This window comes from Choloepus didactylus, chromosome X (genome assembly GCF_015220235.1).
Source record: "Choloepus didactylus isolate mChoDid1 chromosome X, mChoDid1.pri, whole genome shotgun sequence".
Classification (NCBI taxonomy): Eukaryota; Metazoa; Chordata; class Mammalia; order Pilosa; family Megalonychidae; genus Choloepus; species Choloepus didactylus.
In genome coordinates, this window is record NC_051334.1 from 151221434 (window position 1) to 151242751 (window position 21318).

The 21318-nt window shown below is 36.9% G+C and overlaps 1 protein-coding gene across 1 annotated transcript in view; it reads right to left on the bottom strand.

Moving 5' to 3' along the window:
* TENM1 (teneurin transmembrane protein 1) overlaps positions 1-21318 on the bottom strand; it is a 388184-nt gene that overhangs the window by 118742 nt on the left and 248124 nt on the right. Inside the window, exon 13 of the mRNA XM_037821365.1 lies at positions 17265-17497. Within this exon, the coding sequence (XP_037677293.1) occupies positions 17265-17497 (233 nt within the window). The remainder of the gene's footprint in view (positions 1-17264; positions 17498-21318) is intronic.

Consider the following 21318-nt stretch of genomic DNA (forward strand, 5'->3'; position numbering starts at 1 on the left):
GAATTCAGAAACCAACTTCAGTCAGCCATGCCCCCAACAGGGTCAGGGTCACTGGAGACCTAAAGGCTCCATACCTCCTTACAGTGGTGGGGGAGCTGTGGGCTGGCAAGTGCCACCTGCCAGGCAGGATAGGAAAAGCACAGATTCTAAAGCCTTTGCAGGAGGGTCTCATTCTCAGGGAAACACCATATCTTCCTCCTGAGACCTGGGCCTCTCTGGACTGGGAAAATCTGACTGGGGTTGACCATATCTGAGGAGAACCTCTCAAAAAAGGCTACATAGAGGCAGGGCAAGAAACAGAAAAACAAGAGGTGAAAAACTCTGATAAACTAAATAGAACCTAAACTAGAGTTCCAGAATAAGCTGAACTGAACACCAAAGTTTAGAGAACGATGAAAACCAACAAGAAAACCCTAGGTAAAAGAGCGAAAATGAGCTCCAGAATAAACTAATCAAGAAAGTCAGATGCCTAGACAGCTTAGGATAATGAGCCACCCTTGGAAACACAAAAATATGGACCATCCAAGGAACAAACAAATAGTTCAACCAAGATACAGGAGTTGAGACAACTAATGCTAAATCAATTCAATGAACTGAAGGAAGAACTAAATAAAGATGTTCAAAGAAATCTCCTAAATCAATTCAAAAATAAAGTCAATGAACTGAGGGAAGATATAGCAAAAGAGATGAAGATATAAGGAAGACACTGGATGACCATAAAGAATTCATAAACTTGAAAAAACAAATGGCAGAACTTATGGGAATGAAGGGCATAATGGAGGAGATGAAAAACACAATGGAGGGATACAAAAATTGATATGAATGGGAAGAAGAAAGGATGAGTGAATGGGAAGACGAGACATTTGAATTCATACACACAAAAGAACAGATGGTGAAAAGAATGGAAAAATATGAGCAGGGTCTTAGGGAGCTGAGTGACAACATGAAGTGCATGAATATATGTCTTATGGGTATCCCAGAGGGAGAAGAGAGGGCAAAAGGGGCAGAAAGAATAATAGAAGAAATATTCACTGAAAATTTCCCAACTCTTATGAAAGACAGAAAATGACAGATTCAAGAAGTACAGTGTACCCCAAACAAAATAGATCCCAATAGATCTACTCCAAGAAACTTACTGATCAGATTGTCCAATGTCAAAGACAAAGAAAGAATTCTGAAAGCAGCAAGAGAAAAGCAATCCATCACATACAAGGGAAGCTCCATAAAACTATGTACAGATTTCTCTGCAGAAACCATGGAGGTGAGAAGACAATGGTATGATATATTCAAGATACTGAAAAAGAAGAACTGCCAACCAAGAATTCTATATCTGGGAAAACTGTCCTTCAAAAATGATGGAAAGATTAAAATATTTTCACACAAACAGACACTGAGAGAATTTGTGAATAAGAGACCAGTGCTAAAAGAATTATTAAAGGGAGTGCTACAGGCTGATAGGAAAAGACAGGAGAGAGAGGTTTGAATAAGAGTGCAGAAATGAAGATTATTAGGAAGTATAAAAGGAGAGAGAGGAAAAAATAAGACATGACAAATAAAATACAAAAGACAAAACAGTAGAAAATACTGCTCTTACAGTAATAACACTAAATGTAATGGATTAAACTCCCCAATAAAAAGACACAGACTGGCAGAATGGATTAAAAAAAAGGATCCATCTATATGCTGTTTACAAGAAACTCACTTTAGACACAAGGACAAAAATAGGTTGAAAGTGAAAGGTTAGAAAAAGTTATTTCATGCAAACAGCAACCAGAAAAAGCAGGAGTAGCTATATTAATATCAGACAAATTATACTTCAACAGTAAAGCAATTAAAAGAGACAAAGAAGGGCACTATATATTTAAAAAAGGGTCAATTCATCAAGAAAACATAGCAATCATAAATATTTATGCACCAAACCAGAGTGCCCCAAAATTCATGAGGCAAACACTGAGAACACTGAAAGGAAAAGTAGATACCTCTACAAAAATAGTTGGAAACTTTGATACACCCCTCTCATCAATGGATAGAACATCTAGACAGAGGATCAAAAAGGAAATGGAGATGCTGAATTGTCTGGTAAATGAACTAGACTTGCCAGATTTTTATAGAGCACTATACCTGACAACAGCAGGATACACATTTTTCTCAAGTGCTCATGGAATATTCTCTAGGATAGACCACACGTTGAGTCACAAATCAAGTCTCAACAATTGTTTTTAAATTAAATTCAGTTTTATTGAAATATATTCCCATACCTTGCAATCATCCATGGTGTGAAATCAACTGTTCACCATACCATCATATAGTCATGCATTCATCACCACAATCTATTTTAGAACATTTTCCTTACATCAGAAAGAATCAGAATAAGAATAAAAAATAAAAGCAAAAAAGAACACCCAAATAATCCCCCCATCCCACCCTATTTTTCATTCAGTTTCTGTCCCCATTTTTCTACCCATCCATCCATACCCTAAAGGAAGTGCAATCCACAAGGTTTTCACAATAACACTGTCACCCCTTAAAGCTACATTGTTATATAGTCATCTTCAAGAGTCCAGACTACTGGATTAAAGTTTGATAGCTTCAGGTATTTACTTCTAGCTATTCCAATACATTGAAACCTAAGAGGTGTTACCTATATAGTGCATAAGAATATCCACCAGAGTGACCTCTTGACTCCATTTGAAATCTCTCAGCCACTGAAACTTCATTTCATTTCATTTTGCATCCCCCTTTTGGTCAGGAAGATATTCTCAATCCCATGATGCTAAGTCCAGACTCATCCCTGGGAGTCATATCCTGTGTTGCCAGGGAGATTCACACCCCTGGGAGTCAGGTCCCAAGCAGGGGGGAGGGCAGTGAGCTCACCTGTCAAGGTGGCTTAGTTAGAGAGAGAGGCAGAGGGCCACATCTGAGCAACAGAGGTACTCAGGGGGAGACTCTCAGGCCCAATTATATGCAAGTCTAGCCTCTCCCTTGCAGTAATGAAGTCTCAACAAATTTAACAGTATTACTATTATAAAAAACACTTTCTTGGATCATAATTGAATGAAGTTGGGAATAAATTACAGGCAGAAGATTGTATAATTCAGAAATATATGGAGGACAAACAACATACTCTTAGAAAACCAGTGGGAAAAGGAAGAAATTTCAAGAGGTATTAGTAAATACCTCAAGGCAAATGACAATGAAAACACAGTGTATCAAAACTTATGGGATGCAGAAAAGGTGGTGCTGAGAGGGAAATTTATTGCACTAAATGCCTAAATTAAAAGAGAAGAGAGGGCAAAAAATGAGGAATTAACTGTTTACCTGGAGGAACTAGAGAAAGAACAGCAAACTAAGCCCAAAGCAAACAGAAGGAAAGAAGTAAATATTAGAGCAGAAAAAATGAATTTGAGAACAGGAAAACAATAGAGAGACTCAACTAAACCAGAAGTTGGTTCTTTGAGAAAATCAGCAAAATTGATGGACCCCTAGCTAAGCTAACAAAAAAAAAAAAAAGAGAGAGAGAGAGAGGGTACAAATAAATGCAATCAGAAATGGGATAGGAGACATAACTACCATCCCTGCAGAAATAAAGGAGTTAATGACAAGATATTATGAGCAACTATATGCTAATAAGCCAGACAACTTAGAAGAAATGGGCAATGAAGCATAAACAACCAACATTTACTCATGAAGAAATAGATGACCTCAACAAACCAATCACAAGTAAAGTGATTGAGTCAGTCATCAAAAGCTACCAAAAAGAAAAGCCCAGGACCTGATGGGTTCACATGTGATTTCTACTAAGCATTCAAGAAAGAATTAGTACCAATCCTGCTCAAACTCTTCAAAAAAAATAAAGAGGTGGGAAACAACCCAATTCATTCTATGAAGCCAACATCACCCTAATACCAAAATCAGACAGAAATACTCCAAAAAAAGAAAATTATATACCAATCCCTTAAATGAATATAGACACAAAAATCCTCAACAAAATACTCACAAATCAAGTCCAGCTGCACATTAAAAGAATTATGCACCACAACCAGGTGGGGTTTATTCCAGGTATACAAGGCTGGTTCAACATAAGAAAATCAATTAATGTAATACAGCACTTCAATAATTCAAAGCAGAACCATGAGATCATCTTGATTGATGCAGAAAAGGCATTTGACAAAATTCACCATCTTTTCTTGATGAAAACACTTCAAAGGATAGGAATGGAAGGGAATATTCTCAATATGATAAAGTAAATATATGAAAATCCCACAGCCAAGATTGTACTCAATGGGGAGAGACTCAAAGCTTTCCCTCTAAGATCAGGAACAAGATAGGAATGCCCACTGTCACCATTGTTATTCAACATTGTGCTGGAAGTTCTAGCTAGAACAATTAGACAAGAAAAAGTAATAAAAGGTGTCCAAATAGGAGAGGAAGAAGTAAAACATTCACTGTTTGCAGATGACATGATTTTTTATGTAGAAAATCCAGAAAAACCTACAGCAAAGCTATTAAAACTATTCAATGAATGCAGCAAAGTGGCAGGCTGCAAGATCAACATGCAAAAATCTGTAGTGTTTTTATACACAAGTAATGTGCAACAAGAGGAAGAAATGAAGAAAAAAATTCCATTTACAATAGCAACCAAAAGAATCAAGTAGTTAGGAATAAAATTAATGAAGGCCACAAACGACCTATACAGACAAAACTACAGGAAACTGCTAAAAGAAATCTAACAGGGCCTAAACAAATGAAAGAACATACCATGTTCATGGATTAGAAGACTAAATATAATTAAGAAGTCAATTCTACCTAAACTGATTTATGGATTCAATGCAACACCAATAAAATCTCAACAGCTTACTTTGCAGAAATAGAAAAACCAATAACCAAATTTATTTGGAAGGGCAAGGTGCCCCAGATAGCCAAAAATATCTTGAGAAAGAGAAACGAAGTGGGAGGTCTCACACTATCTAACTTTGAAGCATATTACAGAGCTACAGTGCTCAAAACAGCATGGTACTGGTATAAGGATAGGTATACCAACCAATGGAATTGAATTGAGTATTCAGAAATAGACCCTCACATCTACAGACAATTGATCTTTGATAAGGCAGTCAAGCCAAAACAACTGGGACAGAGCAGCCTCTTCAATAAATGGTGTTTGGAGAACTGGATATCCATTTCCAAATCAATGAATGAGGACTCCTATCTCATCTCTTATACAGAAATTAATTTAAAATGGATCAAAACCTAAACATTACTGTTAAGCCCATAAGACTCTTAGAAGAAAATGTAGGGCAATATCTTAAAGATCTTGTGATAGGAGGTGGTTTCCTAGACCTTACACCCAAAGTGTGAGCAACAAAAGAACAAATAGACAAATGGAATCTCCTCAAAATTAAAATCTTTTGTACATTAAAGGACTTTTTCAGAACGGAAAAAAGGCAGCCTACACAATGGGAGACAATATTTGTAAAACATATATCATATAGGTGTTTAATACCCTGAATATATAAAGTGATCCTGCAACTCAACAACAGAAAGGCAAACAACCTATTAAAAAATGGGCAAAAGACATGGACAGACACTTTTCTGAAGAGGAAATACTAATGGCTCAAAAACATATGAAAAAATGCTCAACTTCACTGGCTATTAGGGAAATGCAAATGAAAACCGCAATGAGATACCATCTCACACCTACCAGAATGGCCATTATCCAAAAAACAGAAAATTACAATTTCTGGAGAGGATGTGGTGAAAGAGGCACACTAATTCACCCTTGGTGGGAATGTAGAATGGTTCAACCACTCTGGAAGGCAGTGTGGCAGTTCCTCAGGAAGCTAAGTATAGATTTGCCAGATGACCCAGCTCTTCCATTAACTAGGTGTATACTCCAAGGAACTGAAAGTTAAGACATGAACAGACATTTGTAAACCAATGTTTATTGCAGCATTATTCACAATAGCCAAGAGATGGAAACAGCCCAAATGTCCATCAACAGATGAGTGGATAAACAAACTGTGGTACATACACATGATGGAATATTACACAGCTGTAAGACAGAACAAAGACATGGAATATATAATAACATGGATGAACCTTGAGAATATTATGTTGAGTAAAGTTAGCCAGAAACAGAAGGACAAATACTGTATGGTCTCACTAATATGAACTAACATTAACGAGCAACATTTGAGAGTTAAAAGCTGATAACACAGGCTACCAGGAGATGGAAAGAAGGTAGAGATAGGGCATTTGATGCTGAAGGACTCAATGTTTAGCAGGATTGACTGTATAGATCCAGAAATAGTTAGCATAATACTGTGTGATGGTAGCACAATATTGTAAGTACACTGAACAAAGATGTCTGTGAGTAAAGCTGAAAGAGGTGGGATAGGGGCATGAATGACACCTGAGGTAAAGATAGAAGATAAAGACTGGGACTGTTTAACTTAGCAAAAACTGGAGTGGCCAATGATTGTGACTAAATGTACAAATATAAAACTGTTCTTGCATGTGGGAGAACAAATGAATGTCAACCATGCAGAATGTTGGAAAGAGGATGGTATTGGGGAAAAACATAATCAAAGCAAACTGGAGTCTATGGTCAACAGTAACATTGTAATATGCTTCCATTAAATGTAACAAAGGCAATATACCAAAGCTAAATGTGTATGAAAGGGGGATATAAGGGAGGAATATGGGAATCTTGGTAGTGGCGTTGCTGTCTGACACTACCATTATATTGCATTGTATGATATTTTATTTTTCTTTTTATTATCTTTTTATTATTTGTTAAACAAATTTTTTTTCATAGTAATCAATATGTTCAAGTACTGACTGTGGTAAAAATGCACAACTATATGATGATACCATGAACAACTGATTGTACACTGTGGATAATTGTAGGTTATGGGAATATATCTATAAAATTGTAGGAAAAAATATAAATAGGGATAAAAGTGATGGAGAAAACATGGAGAGAGGGATGTACCTATTTCCTGTTGATGAGGAGGCAGAATGGTGTAGCCTTTCTGGAGGTCAGTGTGGTTGTTCCACAAGAAGCTAAGTATATGGGTGCCATAAGGTCCTGAAACCTCATTAGGGGGCATATAGTTGGAGAATCTGAGAGCAAGGACATGAATGGACATTTGCACACTGGTGTTTATGGAGACAGTATGCATGATTTGCAATGGGTGGAGATGGCCTAAGGGTACATCGACTGAGGAACAGAATGGTGAACAGTTGTGTGTGGATACAATGGAATATCGAGCAACTACAATGAGTGAAGCTGTTAGACACACAACGAGGTGAATGGATCCTGTATACAGCATTTTGAGTGTGCTGTGCCAGAAACAAAGGCAAACACTATAATGCCTCACCAATATGGACTAACTACAATAGTAAACTAAGATTTGAACCTCAGAGCACAGCTTATTAGGGGAACACTTACTGTAATGACCCCTAGATTGTAAGCTCTTACAGCAGTCACATCTATTCCTGAATTGTAATGGCTGTCTCCAGATTCCGAGATGCTGATCCCTTTGTGTATAACCTGATCAATCCCTGGAACTTTGGGTATCTGTGTGACACCTGAAACTCAGAGATAGAACTCGGCAGATATGAATGTCAGTATTAGCACATATAGCAACTGTTTGAAAAGGTGAAAAATAGTCTAGACTTCAATTAGAGTTATGAATGAAGCACATGTGGTTAGGACTAGGGCAAATTGGGCCAAAGGGTAATGGATGATACTGACTGTGCTTTAAAACTTCAAATTCCATGTGAGACCAAGGGAAGAGATGTTTAGTTGGTGTAGGATCTATATTTCCTAAACAATTCAACTCTTCCAGTTTGTTTAAACACCATAATTACATGGAACTTCTAATAGGAAGTGAGACCAGATAGGTTTGCATAGGTTAGTATGAAATAGTGACACATCCCAAAGTAATTAGTATAGAGAAAACAAATATATATTCAGGGACCCCCTGAGGAGCTAGGGGAAAATGTGGAAGTGTTGGACTTCCTCACCTGGATTGTTGCTGATGTTCTCACAAACATTGAGGACTGACGGTTTAGTATCCCAAGCCCTCTATCTTGAGACTTGCCCTTATGAAGCTCCTCATGGCAAATGAGAGGCTAAACCTGCTTGTAATTGTGCCTAAGGGTCTCTCCCTGAGTATCACTTTGTTGCTCAGATGTGGCCCTCTCTAGCTAACCAAACTTGGCAGATAACTCACCGCTCAACCCCCTTCATGGGACCTGACTCCCAGGGGTGTAAATCTCCCTGGCAACATGGGGTATGACTCCTGGGGATGAAACTGGACCCAGCATCATGGGATTGAGAACATCTTTTTGACCAAAAGGGGGAGGTGAAATGAAATGAAATAAAGTTTCAGTGGCTGAGAGATTCCGAAAGGAGGTGAGAGGTCACTCTGGTGGGCATTCTTATGCACTGTATAGATAACCCTTTTTAGGTTTTAATGAATTGGAATATCTAGAAACTATCAATCTCCAACCCAGTAGTCTGGACTCCTGAAGATGATTGTATAACAATGTAGCTTACAAGGGGTAACAGTGTGATTGTGAAAACCTTGTGGATCACACTCCCTTTATCCAGTGTGTGGATGGATGAGTAGAAAAATGGGGATAAAAACTAAATGAAAAATAGGGTGGGTGGTGATGATTTGGGTGCTCTCTTTTACTTTTATTTTTTATTCTTATTTTTATTCTTTCTGTTGTAAAGAAAATGTTCAAAAATAGATTGGGGTGATGAATGCGCAAGTAGATGATGGTACTGTGAACAACTGATTGCACACTTTGGATGACTATGATATGTGAATATATGTCAATAATATTGAATAAAAAATCACTCAACATGGATTCACAGCTTTAATATAAGTGCTAGAACTATCAAACTCCTAGAAGAAAACCTATGGAAGCATCTTCTGGACCTTGTGTTAGGCATTGGTTTCTTAGACTTTGCATTTGAAGCACAAGCAACAAAAGAAACAATAGATAAATGGGATTGCATCAAAATTAAAACTTTTGTTTCTCAAAGGCCTTTATCACAAAAGTAAAAAGACAACCTACAGAATTGGAGACAATATTTGGAAACCACATATCCGATAAAGGATTAACATCCAGAATATATAAAGAAATCCTTCAACTTAACAATAAAAAGGCAAACAAGCCAATTAAAAAATGGTCAAAAGACGTGAACAGACATCTCTCCAAAGAAGATATACAAATGGCCAGAAAGCATATGACAAGATTCTCAACATCATTAGACATAAGGAAAATTCAAATCAAAACCACAAGATACCATTTTGTACCCATTAGAGTGGCTGCTATTAAAAAAAATAAGTGTTGGAGAGGAAATGGAGAGCTAGGAACACTCATTCGTTGCTTGTGGCAATGTAAAATGGTGCAGCTGGTATAGAAAACAGTTTGACAGTTCCTCAGAAAGCTGTTGCTTTCTGAAGCAATACTACTTCTAGGTAAATATCCAAAAGAATATACCTGAAAGGATTGAAAGCAGGGACTTGAACAGGTATTTTGCACAACGTTCATAGATGCATTATTCACAATTGCCAAAAGATGGAGGCAACCCAAGTGGCCATCAACAAATGAATGGACAGATAAAATGTGGTATATGCATGCAATGGAATATTATTCAGCTATAAAAAGGAATGAAGTCCTGATACATGCAACAACATGGATGAACATTGACGGCATTATGTTGAGTGTGTTGTCAGACAAAAATGGACAAGTATTGTATGATCTCAGTGATTTGAAACACTTAGAATAAGTGAACTCATGGAGTCAGAATCTAGAATATAGATTACCAGTGGACGGAGTAGGGATCGAGAATGGGAAATTAAAGTTTAAGATATAAAGGGTTGCTATTAGGAAACGTAGAAGTGTTTTGGTAATGGATGGTGGTGATGGTGGCACAACATTGTGAAGACAACTAACAGTACTGAAATATATATTTGAATATGATTAAAAGGGGAAATTTTGGATTGTATATATGGTTACAGAATAAAACTTTTAAAAAATTCATGGAATTACACTACACAGACAGTAAACCCTAAGTTAAACTGTGGACTTTAATTAATAGTGCAATTATGAAAATGTGCTATCATCTATTGTAACAGGCTTTCCACACCAATGCAAAGTGGTGGTTGTGGAGTGGTATATGGGATTCCTGTATTTTATGCATGATTGTTTTGCAACCTCATGTCTTCTCTAGTAAAGGGAAAAAATTAAGGCATTTGTGGATTTGTAAAACTTTACTTGACTAAATACAGATTTTCTCAACTATTGATGCTGCCTAGACCAAATGGTCAATTAGCCAAGGCTAGTCATATGTGCCTTCCTTTTGTTTGACTTATCCCCTGACCAATAGCTTACAGATCTAGGTTTGCAACAGATAAGGCAGGAAGTTTCTCAAATTCTAGCTGCTGATGTAATCTAAGGCCAAAATCTTTTGACCATTATAAGCAAATGCATTAGACCAACTGTGAACAAAAAATGGTTGAGCTCCAATTCTGCTTGCATAAATGTGCTAAGTGCTATGGTGTTGCTCAGGCAGCAGAGGGAACAATGACATATTGTAAGAAATCACCCTAAAGGAAAAGAGAACAGGATCACTGAAGAATAATGAACAAATATTTTGCCTGAATTTTAAGGGTTTGTCAAACATATTTTTTCTCAAGCTGCCTGTGATTCTAAGATAAGGATGTTGGAGGAAAATTCCCTTGGGAAATGCCTTGAAGCTGAGCTGGGAATGTCACCATGGGTAATAGAATGTTAATCTTACCCATAAAGCAGACTTTACTCAGTGGCTTATCCAAACCTTTTCCACTCACCTCAAGGTCTGACCTTACTCCTTCATTTTCAACAGAACAGGTCCACTTCTCTGAGAACACTGAAGCTATTAGAACGGAGTACCATCAATATTCTAGTCCCTTCTATCAACAAACTTATCCTCATCCCCACACCCAGACATATTTTTAGCAAACTCTTTTCAATAGCTTCTCCTAGTCAAGGCCTGCCCCCTCCTAGTTTCCTCAAGACCTTGTTTCGTCACTTATTTCCCCTGTCCCCTGTATCTTTCCATAAACCTGTATACATTTCCATGTCTCCTAGAGAAAATTCCCTGAGCTCATTGTCCTCCCTATACTTATCCTTCTACCTCTTGCATCCAAGATTATTGGAAGAGTGATCTTCACGAGTGGTCTTTATTCCTTTACTCTCATTGGCTCATCAACCGACTGAAATCTGGCTTTCACCTCTACCACCATTCAAATCACCAATGGCACGTTCACCAATGAACTCATTGACTAATCCATTGACTACAAATGTGTGGCATTTGATACTGTTTTCCACACCTTGAAACAAACTCCCTTGGTTTCCTAAATACCATGCTTTCCTTGTTCCCTTCCTTTTTTTCCTGAAATTTTCTTTTCTTTTTCATTAGATTCTTTACTATTGCTTTCCCTTTAAATATTAGTACTCCCTATGGTTTTTCTGTCCCAAGCCTTGCTCCAGTGCATTTACTACTGTATCACCAGAATAAACTATGAACAATGCATGCATCAGATGATCATGACACTCTCTTGCTTTAAAATCCTTTGCCTGTGGACTAAAATCCAAACTTCCCATTGATGTCCCTCCCCACCGCTCCTAATGCCCTCAAATATTTTACTTTAATAATATTGAATAATCTGCAGTTCCTAAATATGCCATGTGGCCTATCTTCAATTTTGTTGAGGACTGGTCCTAGTGTCAATCCAAATGGTTATGTCACCATGATGGATCATGTACTAAAGGAATTTAGGAAAAACCTTATTTCCCTCACTACACAGAAGAACCAAAAGAGTATTCTTTTACCTATTTCTGTACTACATTATTTCCTTCACAGCAGCAGAGACATCAGCAAGAAGCCACCAATTAGAGTCTTTAGAACCTTCTTCCTGTTAATTCCAACATAGCTTTACAGAAAACATACAGATTCCAGGGGAATCTGTAGAGCTTCAGGATGCACTGCAGACAGAACTGGGTAGGGACAAGAACAGGCACAGATTTTTAAATTGCCAACAAAGTTAAAGTGATTCCTGTATAATTAGTGTCATGAATACCCTAAAAACACTTTTGGAAGTTGTCAAGATTTAAGGATCTCTTTCCTCATAGGGAAAGGACCAGAGTTGTTTGCAATTGCCTGGCTATTGCCTAAGTCCTACTGAGTTCCCAGGTCAATGTGCTTCAAGCCCCACATGAAAATAGAGATATAATCCTTGGTGAGGTCCAAGAGAACCAAATTAAGTCATCAATTAATTTTGTTCTGTCTTGTCACTCCTTCACCCTCTGTATCTACTTTAAAAAATAAATGCATTTGGCTTGTCACAAATTTTAGTTTATATCCCCATCTAGTACCATTTCACATTCCAATTAAGTACTTGGTCATCTATTACATGACTCATTAGTTTGAGTTCTCTATAGAATTAAAGAAAGTTGCAGTAAAAATAATAAATGGAACTTAAGTTTCAACTACATCATCCATGCATGTTTTAAAAGCATCTTTCAAAGTCAATGCAAACTCATATACAATGCCAGGGATTAGCACTCCATCAAACTCTTTGTGAAACTTTTTTCCTTGCCCTACTACATCAAAGTACTGTTGAGTAAAATGGCAAATGTTTCCCTTTATTGGGATTAAAATCAAAGTCTGTAAAACTGGATCAGAATAAGACTTCTTCCCAGGGGATGTATCCAGGGGCTATCATATATGAAATCCCATTCAGGGATGCTTCCATTTTTACTTCCAACAAAATATGTAGTTAGTGGCTGTAGTCTAGAAATTTAATAAAGTGAAAGTTTCCTGCCTCCATTCCTTAAGAAAAAATTTGGTGGATTTCCTAATTGCAGAATCTTCCAAACAGATGTGATAAGTTTTCCTGGAGATTTATTTGAATAATTATATTTACAGACTATGTAAATGCTATGTGGTGCACTGCGGATGAACTACTAGGTCAGAAAAAAATAGAGAAATGCTTTTAATAGGAAAAGGAAACTAGACTAAAAGTTATTTATCTTGCAAATAAAAATATTTTGTTTCCACTGAATATATGTCATTAAATAAAAAAGCATTTTCAAATCTTCATTGCTCTCTCTAAGAAGCCAACAGAGATCACAGATTTTAACTGAAAGGCAGGCAGTGTGGTACAGTAGAGACATCATGTACTTGTTTTTTTTTTTTTTGGTGGCATCATGGACTTCAGAGTCAGAAGACCTGGGTATGCATACCTGTAAGCTGTGTGACCCTGGGTAAATTTCTTAATTTACATGAGTCTCTGTTTCCTTGTCTGTACAGTGGGGATAATATTATTTACCTTGTGTATTGTGAAGATAAGAGATACTATGTATAAAATTCTTAGAACAGTGCATGGCACACAGTATGTACTTGGTAAATTATAGTTATGAATATTTTAGTACATTAAAGTTGGAAGAGAGATTAAGAGATCATGCCAAAACTCTTGAATTTACAACTGAGCAATCTCTGGACCTAGTGTTTAAATGACTAGCCCAATGTCACAAAACTAGTCAATGGTATCATTAAGTCTATTTTAGTATTCAGGAAAATGAAATCACGGTGAGGTACAGTGATTTACACAAGGTCATTCAAAGATATACTGGCATTACAAAGATTGAACAAGAAAGTACAGGCTTCATAACCCTGTATTCATCACAATTTGCTGCCATTTCTTAAAAAAATTCTCATGGCTTCTGATATTTTACCTTTTGCTGGTTGTTTTTAATCCTGTTTGATAATTTACTCTGACTATAGGATGAATGATATCAAAAGCAAATTTTATTTCATCCTATTTTTAGAAGAGATTCAGAAAGTAAATTAGCTGTGTTGCAGATTAACATTTATTTGACTTACCTTGCATAATTAAGGACATGTTGGAGATCCTGCCTATAATTGCAATATATTGCTTCTTAAAAATCTTAGAGCAAACTCTCTTTCCTAACTTAGAAATGTTACTCCCTAGATGTATATTTACATTTTCTATTTATCTACAGCTTTTCTTTATTAGCTTCTAGATAGTGGGAAAATCAAATTTCTCCTTAAAGAAATCGATTAAACATTTGCTATCTTTTAACGGGGGAGTAAGAAGGGAGAGCTCATTTGGAGCTGATATGCATGGTAGTTGTAAAGCAAAAAGACAAAAAAAAATAGGCTTTCTTGAGAGTCAGGGAACCTGCAGGAGAACCTCAAAGACGTAATTATCAATTATCAATACTCTCTTCTCAATCTGCATACTGTGCTTTAATGACTTCTTGCACAAGTTTTTTCTTCTATGTAAGTCTCTGAAATTGCCCTGCAGCATTCCATATAATGACACTTTCACTTCTGATTCATTGTCAAGGATGAGTGCTGTCTATATCCAGCATGGAGCTAGGTGCCTTAGTTAGGCACCCAACTCAGACCAACATTTTCAGAGCAACTGATATCTAGACATGGGTTCTGCCATCTTGGTGATTTTGAAGATCACTAGATCGCCAACAGGTCTTCAAACCCTGTTACCACGGTTGAAGGAGATGTGGTGAATATCTAGCCTGAGCGACATACCCCCTCCTGGGTTCACCCTAGTTCACCCACTGGATCAGAGCAGATGTTTTTGATGTTGGCTTTAAGAAGTTATGTGAAAGCTGTCCTGGATGGATTAGACATTCTGCTGTCTGAAGCCTGGGCCAGATGTTCTTAGGATCCCTCACTGCTTTGGAATGAATGAAGTGTACCAGATGATGATAAAGGCCACTCTTGGATAGAAAGAAGAGTAAATCAAGTCAAAGGAAAATGCACTGCTAGCTGACAAGAAGAAAAATGTAGTTTAATATTAACATTAATAGATATATAAATTTTGGCACTCTCATTACTGATATTTCCAGAGTTTATGTAGATCCTGTTCATCAATACTCTATCGTTGCTGCTTTCTAAGCAAAAAATGCTGCAGTGAACCAATTACTTGCTTTATTTGGAAAAGCAGAGATATTCGTTCTCTGTGGCAGGTTGAATGTAGTAGGTGAGATAAGTACTTTTCATACTAGCAGCAACTCAGGAGGATGTCAATTTCAGGCACAATACAAGCTTACCCCCCCCCCCCCCATTTCTTATGCAGAAATCCTTACAATACCCATACGCACAGGAGTTTTAATCCTGTATAAAAGATGGGACTCAACTTGATGTATTTCCTTGAAAGATGAGCTGATTATATGTTGTATCTGAGTTATCATTCACTCATCAAATATTTATCACTGACCTACTATGTGTAAGAAATGAGAGTTGATACAAAAGGAAAAAGAATCATGTCAAAACACTTTACCATAATAATTGTGGACTTATGTAGCCTTATGGAAAATGTCATCCCCTTTAAACACCATTGAAATTGCTTTTAAAAATACCTGGCATAGATGAGAGTTAACTAACTTATCAATTACACAGTTAGCATGTGTAGTGGGACCAAGACTGTGCTAGAAGGTACAGGGGAGAATTCAAACTAGATGTGGTTTCCCATCTCAAGAAGCTTACTCTGGGAGAAAAAACCTCCCATTCATGAGAAAACCAGAAGGTAAAAGAAGGCAAAATATCATCAAGTATATTTGGGTAGTGCAGACACAGAAATTCAGATTTAATGGGCTGGAGTTAACCAGAGGGTCTTGATAAAAGACATAGGCCTTGAATTTGGTCTTCAAGAAAGGGAAGGCTTTAAACTCTGATAGTAGTTGCAAATTAATACCAATATGGCAAATGTCAAATAGCTAAAGAGTAACCACTTAATATTAGAAATAAGTGTCCATCTAACAAATTAAGCACATTGACCTCTCTATATTTATTGGCATGAAAAGATGCTTATAATACATTAAGTTAATTTTCTTTTGGTATGGTAGGAGTATACTGGAAGGAATGAAGTTATTTCAGGATCTTTTTTTCCCATTGCATTGCTTTGTTTTGTTTAGAAATGTTTTTTTTTAATTTGATAAATAAAGTAATTTTAAATAAAAAAGAGACACCAGGATAAAAAGATACATTAAGTGTGAAAAGCAGGTTATAGAGCAGCATTGTATAATATGATCTCGTTTTCAGAGAATGAAATCTATAATATGCATAGAAAAAAGTCTAGCATTATATATACTAAATTGTTAATGGTGGTTTTCTATATATGGTAGTTTATGGGTGATTTTAATTAAAAATTTTGTGTCCTCTTGTTTTTAATTTTTCTGTAGTGAATGTGGATTATTTGTGTAGTACTTCTACTACTAAAGCACATTGGCATTGTAAAACCCACTAAAATGAATGCTTCATAAAATCCACTAAAATTAGTGCACAGAAAACATCCTGGAAAAGGAACAGAGAAGGGTGATTAACTAATTAAGAAAATAGGGTAGGTGATATATGATGACAGACTTAAAAAGTGACTCTCTTTCAGGTTGGTAGGCTAATATGGTAGGATCCAAGGCTCATACAATCCCAAAGCCAATTGGGAGAACACAGATTTGTTCACTGAATTCCAAGCAATAGAATTGAGGGTTGGACTTTGAAGATTGAGCAGTAAATTTAGGAGAAATAATAGTAAGATCAAGATCCCACAGAAGGCAAAAAGTTTTGGAATTTTTGAAGTGATGTGATTTAAAATATTGAAATTCTTCCATTCTGGCTGTGTCTATTTTCTTGGGATGACATGAATTGAAAATGTAACTAGCTTCAAGAATGACTCTGATACAATAATGGAAGAAAGGTTCATTAAAGGTTGTTAATCAGGAATGTTTACAGCCTGTAAATTATTCAAAATATCTAACAGTGGTAGAAGATGGGCACAGACCCCATCTAAACCAATGTAGGCCATGGTGCTAAATAAGGGTCCTGGAGTTAACCCATTAGTTGCTGGATTTGGGGGAGGAAATCTCTGGGCAGAGGTTGGGGTGTCAAGGAGGTACTTGGGGGGCTGATAGCAATAGCTATTTATCAACCAGAATGGAAGAATTTCAATATTTTAATAACAGGTGTAACTATACTAATGCAAACTGGTTAAAAATTAGTCCTGGGTATGTCTGTCTTCTGGGGCAGACTTCAGAGAACATGTCTGTCAGAGGCAGAACGTTGAGAGGGCTGCAGTGTGGAAGCAATATTAGGTTTTTGTGAAGTCAAATGAAATCTTTAGATGACCGAAGGATTTTTTTTTTTTTTTTTTTTTTACCTCGAGGGCTGTTCAGTGAGGCTTCTGATGCTCTCCCACCATCTCCACAGTGACTCTGGTCAAAGGGAAGGCACTGTTCACCTGTTCCTGCCACCACTTCAAAATTTTTGGACAGATCTTTTGTTTCCACAAGAGATTTCAACTTGTAGACTTTTCGAGTATTAGTGTCTGATAGATAAAGTGATTCAGACACAGGATCCATAGCCAGATAGTATTTGTGAGCAGGACTTGTGCTAAGGAAGAGAAAAAGAAAAGTTATTCAAAGCAATTTGTTCAGCATGCACCCCCTGGGGTCTGTCTTTGGTCACAAATGGAAAGCTCTCTTCTTAATAGATGAAAGAATTCATTTATCTTCCTTATGTACAGAGGAGAAGGATATTCCTGCTGTATGTATTTTGTTTTTCTAGTAATGAGACTGGTTATAAAAAAAATCAGTGTGTACTGCTAACCTGGGGATAGAAAGAAACAGAACAAAGAAAAATCCTGTGAGATTACTTTTCTCATACCTTTCATACCCAGTTATCTAATTACCTACTAGATGACTTCCTGGGTATCTCCTAGTCACCTCAAACTCAACAATTCCAAAGCAGAATTTATTATCTGTTCTTGCCTTCTCCATTCCTCTTAAACCTACCTCTCTTTCTGGGCTTCCTACCTCAATCAGGTATACTACTATTCTCCCAGGCTCCTATTGCAAATTGATAGGCATGTACAAAGATAGAGGAATGTTGGTTAGGGAGGACTATGTTAGGGAATCACTGCTACACTTTTCCCTTTTTCAGCTGACCACTATGCTTCTCTAACCCACTTTTTCCTCTTCGAGGGCATAATAAAACTGATTATGTTTAACTTGTTTTTAGTTAAAATGACAATCAGCAATACCTCTTAAATGTTACACTAAAGTAGCCTTGATCGGTCTCTGGGTATTACTGAAACCTTCAATTACGTATTCACATGGGATCTCTTGTGTTATTTTCATCTGCATATATGGCTGAGCTCATTCATTAATGTTGATTCTTCCTAATTTCATTTGTCAAGGGCTGCAGGAACTTTGGTTTTGGGAATATTTTGCTTCTAGGTTCATGTACCACTGATATCCAAGCCCAAATCCTGGAAATCATCCTTAATCCCTCCTTTTCTCCATACACAGAATTGGATCTCTAAACTAGCTTTCAGAATGATTCGCACTATTGTCTTCTTCTACTCCTTTTGCCATTACATTAGCCCAAACCTTCATCATCTTGGCCTGGACTATTTACTATAGTCTGACCCAAAGGAGATACCTTTGAAATCTTAAATTCCCCCTTTTTTCACACTGCCTCCAGGGAGATATAAAAACTGATTATTTAGCTCCCATCTTTAAAAACTTTAAACTTTAAAAACTTCTTAACATACTTTGTTGTGATATACAAGACTTTCTTCACTTAGTTAATTCTTATATCCCTTTCAAGGCTCTACTCAGACATCATCTCCCAAAAGAAGCCTTCCCTGTATTTCCAATCTGGGTTATTTGCACTATGCTCACCTTTATCCTGGGGATTGATTACATATCATATTAAATTATTTGTTTATATATTTTTATCTCTCCCATGAACCATGAAATCTTCTCTTGTTTATATCTAATGTGCTCAGTGCCCAGCACTCTGCCTAGCTCCCATTTGTCCAAGTCAGAAACCAGAAACCATTCTTCACTCCTCCTTTCTTCCATTATTCTCCAAATTCAATAAACTATCAGGTTTTGCTGATTCTACTTCCTAATCCCTTCTCCAATCTGCCTACTTTTCTTTATCTTTGCTGTCATTAGTCTCAGACCCTGCCATCTCTCATCTGAACTTGTCACTCCTTCCTTGGTATAATTTCTGTATTGTGTATTTGTTCATTAATCATTATAAAGCATTTACTACATGCATACAATGTGCTCAGTAACTGTGCTGCAATCTGGAGAACTACTTGCATACAAGATACAGCCCATTTCTTCATGGAACTAAGTCTATTGGGAGGAGCCAGACCAGCAGACAGGATATCACTGTCATAAGTCACAAGTTTGTCAGAAGTAGAGAGGGTGAGAAACGAGTAGAGAGGAGGAGTATCTGATAATGCTTAACTGATTAATTTAAATGATTTAATTTAATTTAAATGATTTAATTTAATTTAAATGATTAAATGATTAGCTTATTTTTATTATTGACTAAATCCCAGAGTTTATTCAGATTTCCTTAGCTTTGACCCAATGTTCTTTTTTATGTTCCAGGATCCCCTCTAGGAGACATCATTACATTTAGTTGTCATGTCTCCCTAGGCTCCTCTGGGCTGTGAGAATTTCTCAGACTTTCCTTGATTTTGATGACCTTGACAGTTTTAAGAATAATTGATCAGGTATTTGTTGTAGGATTGCCCTCTCTTGCAATGTGTCTGCTATTTTTCTCATAAACTGGGGTTATGGGTTTTGGGGTAGAAGACCACAGAGGCAAAGTGCCATTCTCATCATATCATATCAAATGTAAATATTATCAACATGACTTATCACTAATGATTTGACCTCAGTCATCTGGCTGAGGAAATATTTGTCAGGTTTCTCCCATGTAAAGTTACACTTCCCCGCTCTCTCCCCCTACCTTTCCATATGGTACCCATTGGAAGGAAGTCACTATGAGCAACCCACACTTAAGAAGTGAGGAGTTATGATTAACTTTGAGGGTGGAGTATCTACATAAATTATTTGGAATTCTTCTATGTGGGAAGATGGGTCTCTTCTCCTCCATTTGTTTATTATTCCACCATTTATATCATGAGTATTTATTTTATACTTCGGGTTATAGCCCAATATTCTATTGCTGCTTAAATTTTTCCAGGGTTGGCCACTGGGAGCTCTTTCAGTTGGCTCATGTGTCTCTTTGGCGTACACCCACCAAAGTGAGGTGTTTTGTTTTTTTGTTTTGTTTTGTTTTTTATTTTTTTTTTTTTTTTGAGCTCTTCCTTACTTTCTAGCACTACAAGATGTTCCAGGCTCATTGTATATATATTTCTTGCCCCAGTCTTAGAATCAATCATTTATACACAGAGCCCTGCTTCTTTTTATTGGCAAATGGTATTAGAAACCAAGATCTAGGCAATAGGTATAAGCTCTATTTTTTTTCCACAACTCTCTCCCCAACTACACTATGAGCTCTTTGCAAGCAGAGACCATATTCATCTCTCTATCCTTAGAGCCAACAGAGTGCCTGATAAGGTCAGTGTTTGGTAAGTGCTGAACTAATCTGGACTGTAGGATGTGAAGCTGAGACATCCAAGAGTTCAAGCCTTGACTACTTAGCCAAGCACAATGGAGGGGAGAAAGTCATCAGAACAATTAACATACCCTTGTGACCTGCAATGTTCCTAACTATATTTGTAATTGAATTTGCCATCTAAGTATATTTATATATGTTAATTATAGTAAGGCTGGTAAATACTGATTTCAGATCCAGTTGATAGATTTTAATTGGAAAAAAATCAGGTCCAATTGGAATACATGATTCTTTTCTACTCACCTTCATCAAATAAGAGAATCCGGTAGATTCCAGGGACAGCTTCAACCCTGGAACCACCAGGACAGGTTTTGAAAATAAACTGTAAAGGGCCCCAACAGACTCCAGAACTGATTTGGCAGTCACATCAGACAAGGCATCTCTATAGCAAAGAATGCTTTAATAGTGGTTTGAGTAAATGTTTTTATATACTTAGTTGAATTTTTGCCTTCAGGATAAAATTTCTTCAGTGCCCTAGATCTTAGATCTAGAATAAAGAAGGGGTCATAATCTTTCCCTGAAATGACTTTCATTGCTTTGGTAACCAGTTTGTGGAAACCACATTAACAGAGCCAGATACAACAGGACCAGATTAATCATGTTTTGTTTATGAAGTATTCATAGACTATTTTTCCAAGAAAAATGTTATTCACGCAAAAGCACTTTGGAATGCACTACATTCATTCATTACTGAACAACCCCAATGTGCCTGTGAGGGAAGTTCGAATTATCATTCTCCTCAAACCTCAGCTGGGGAAACCAGACAC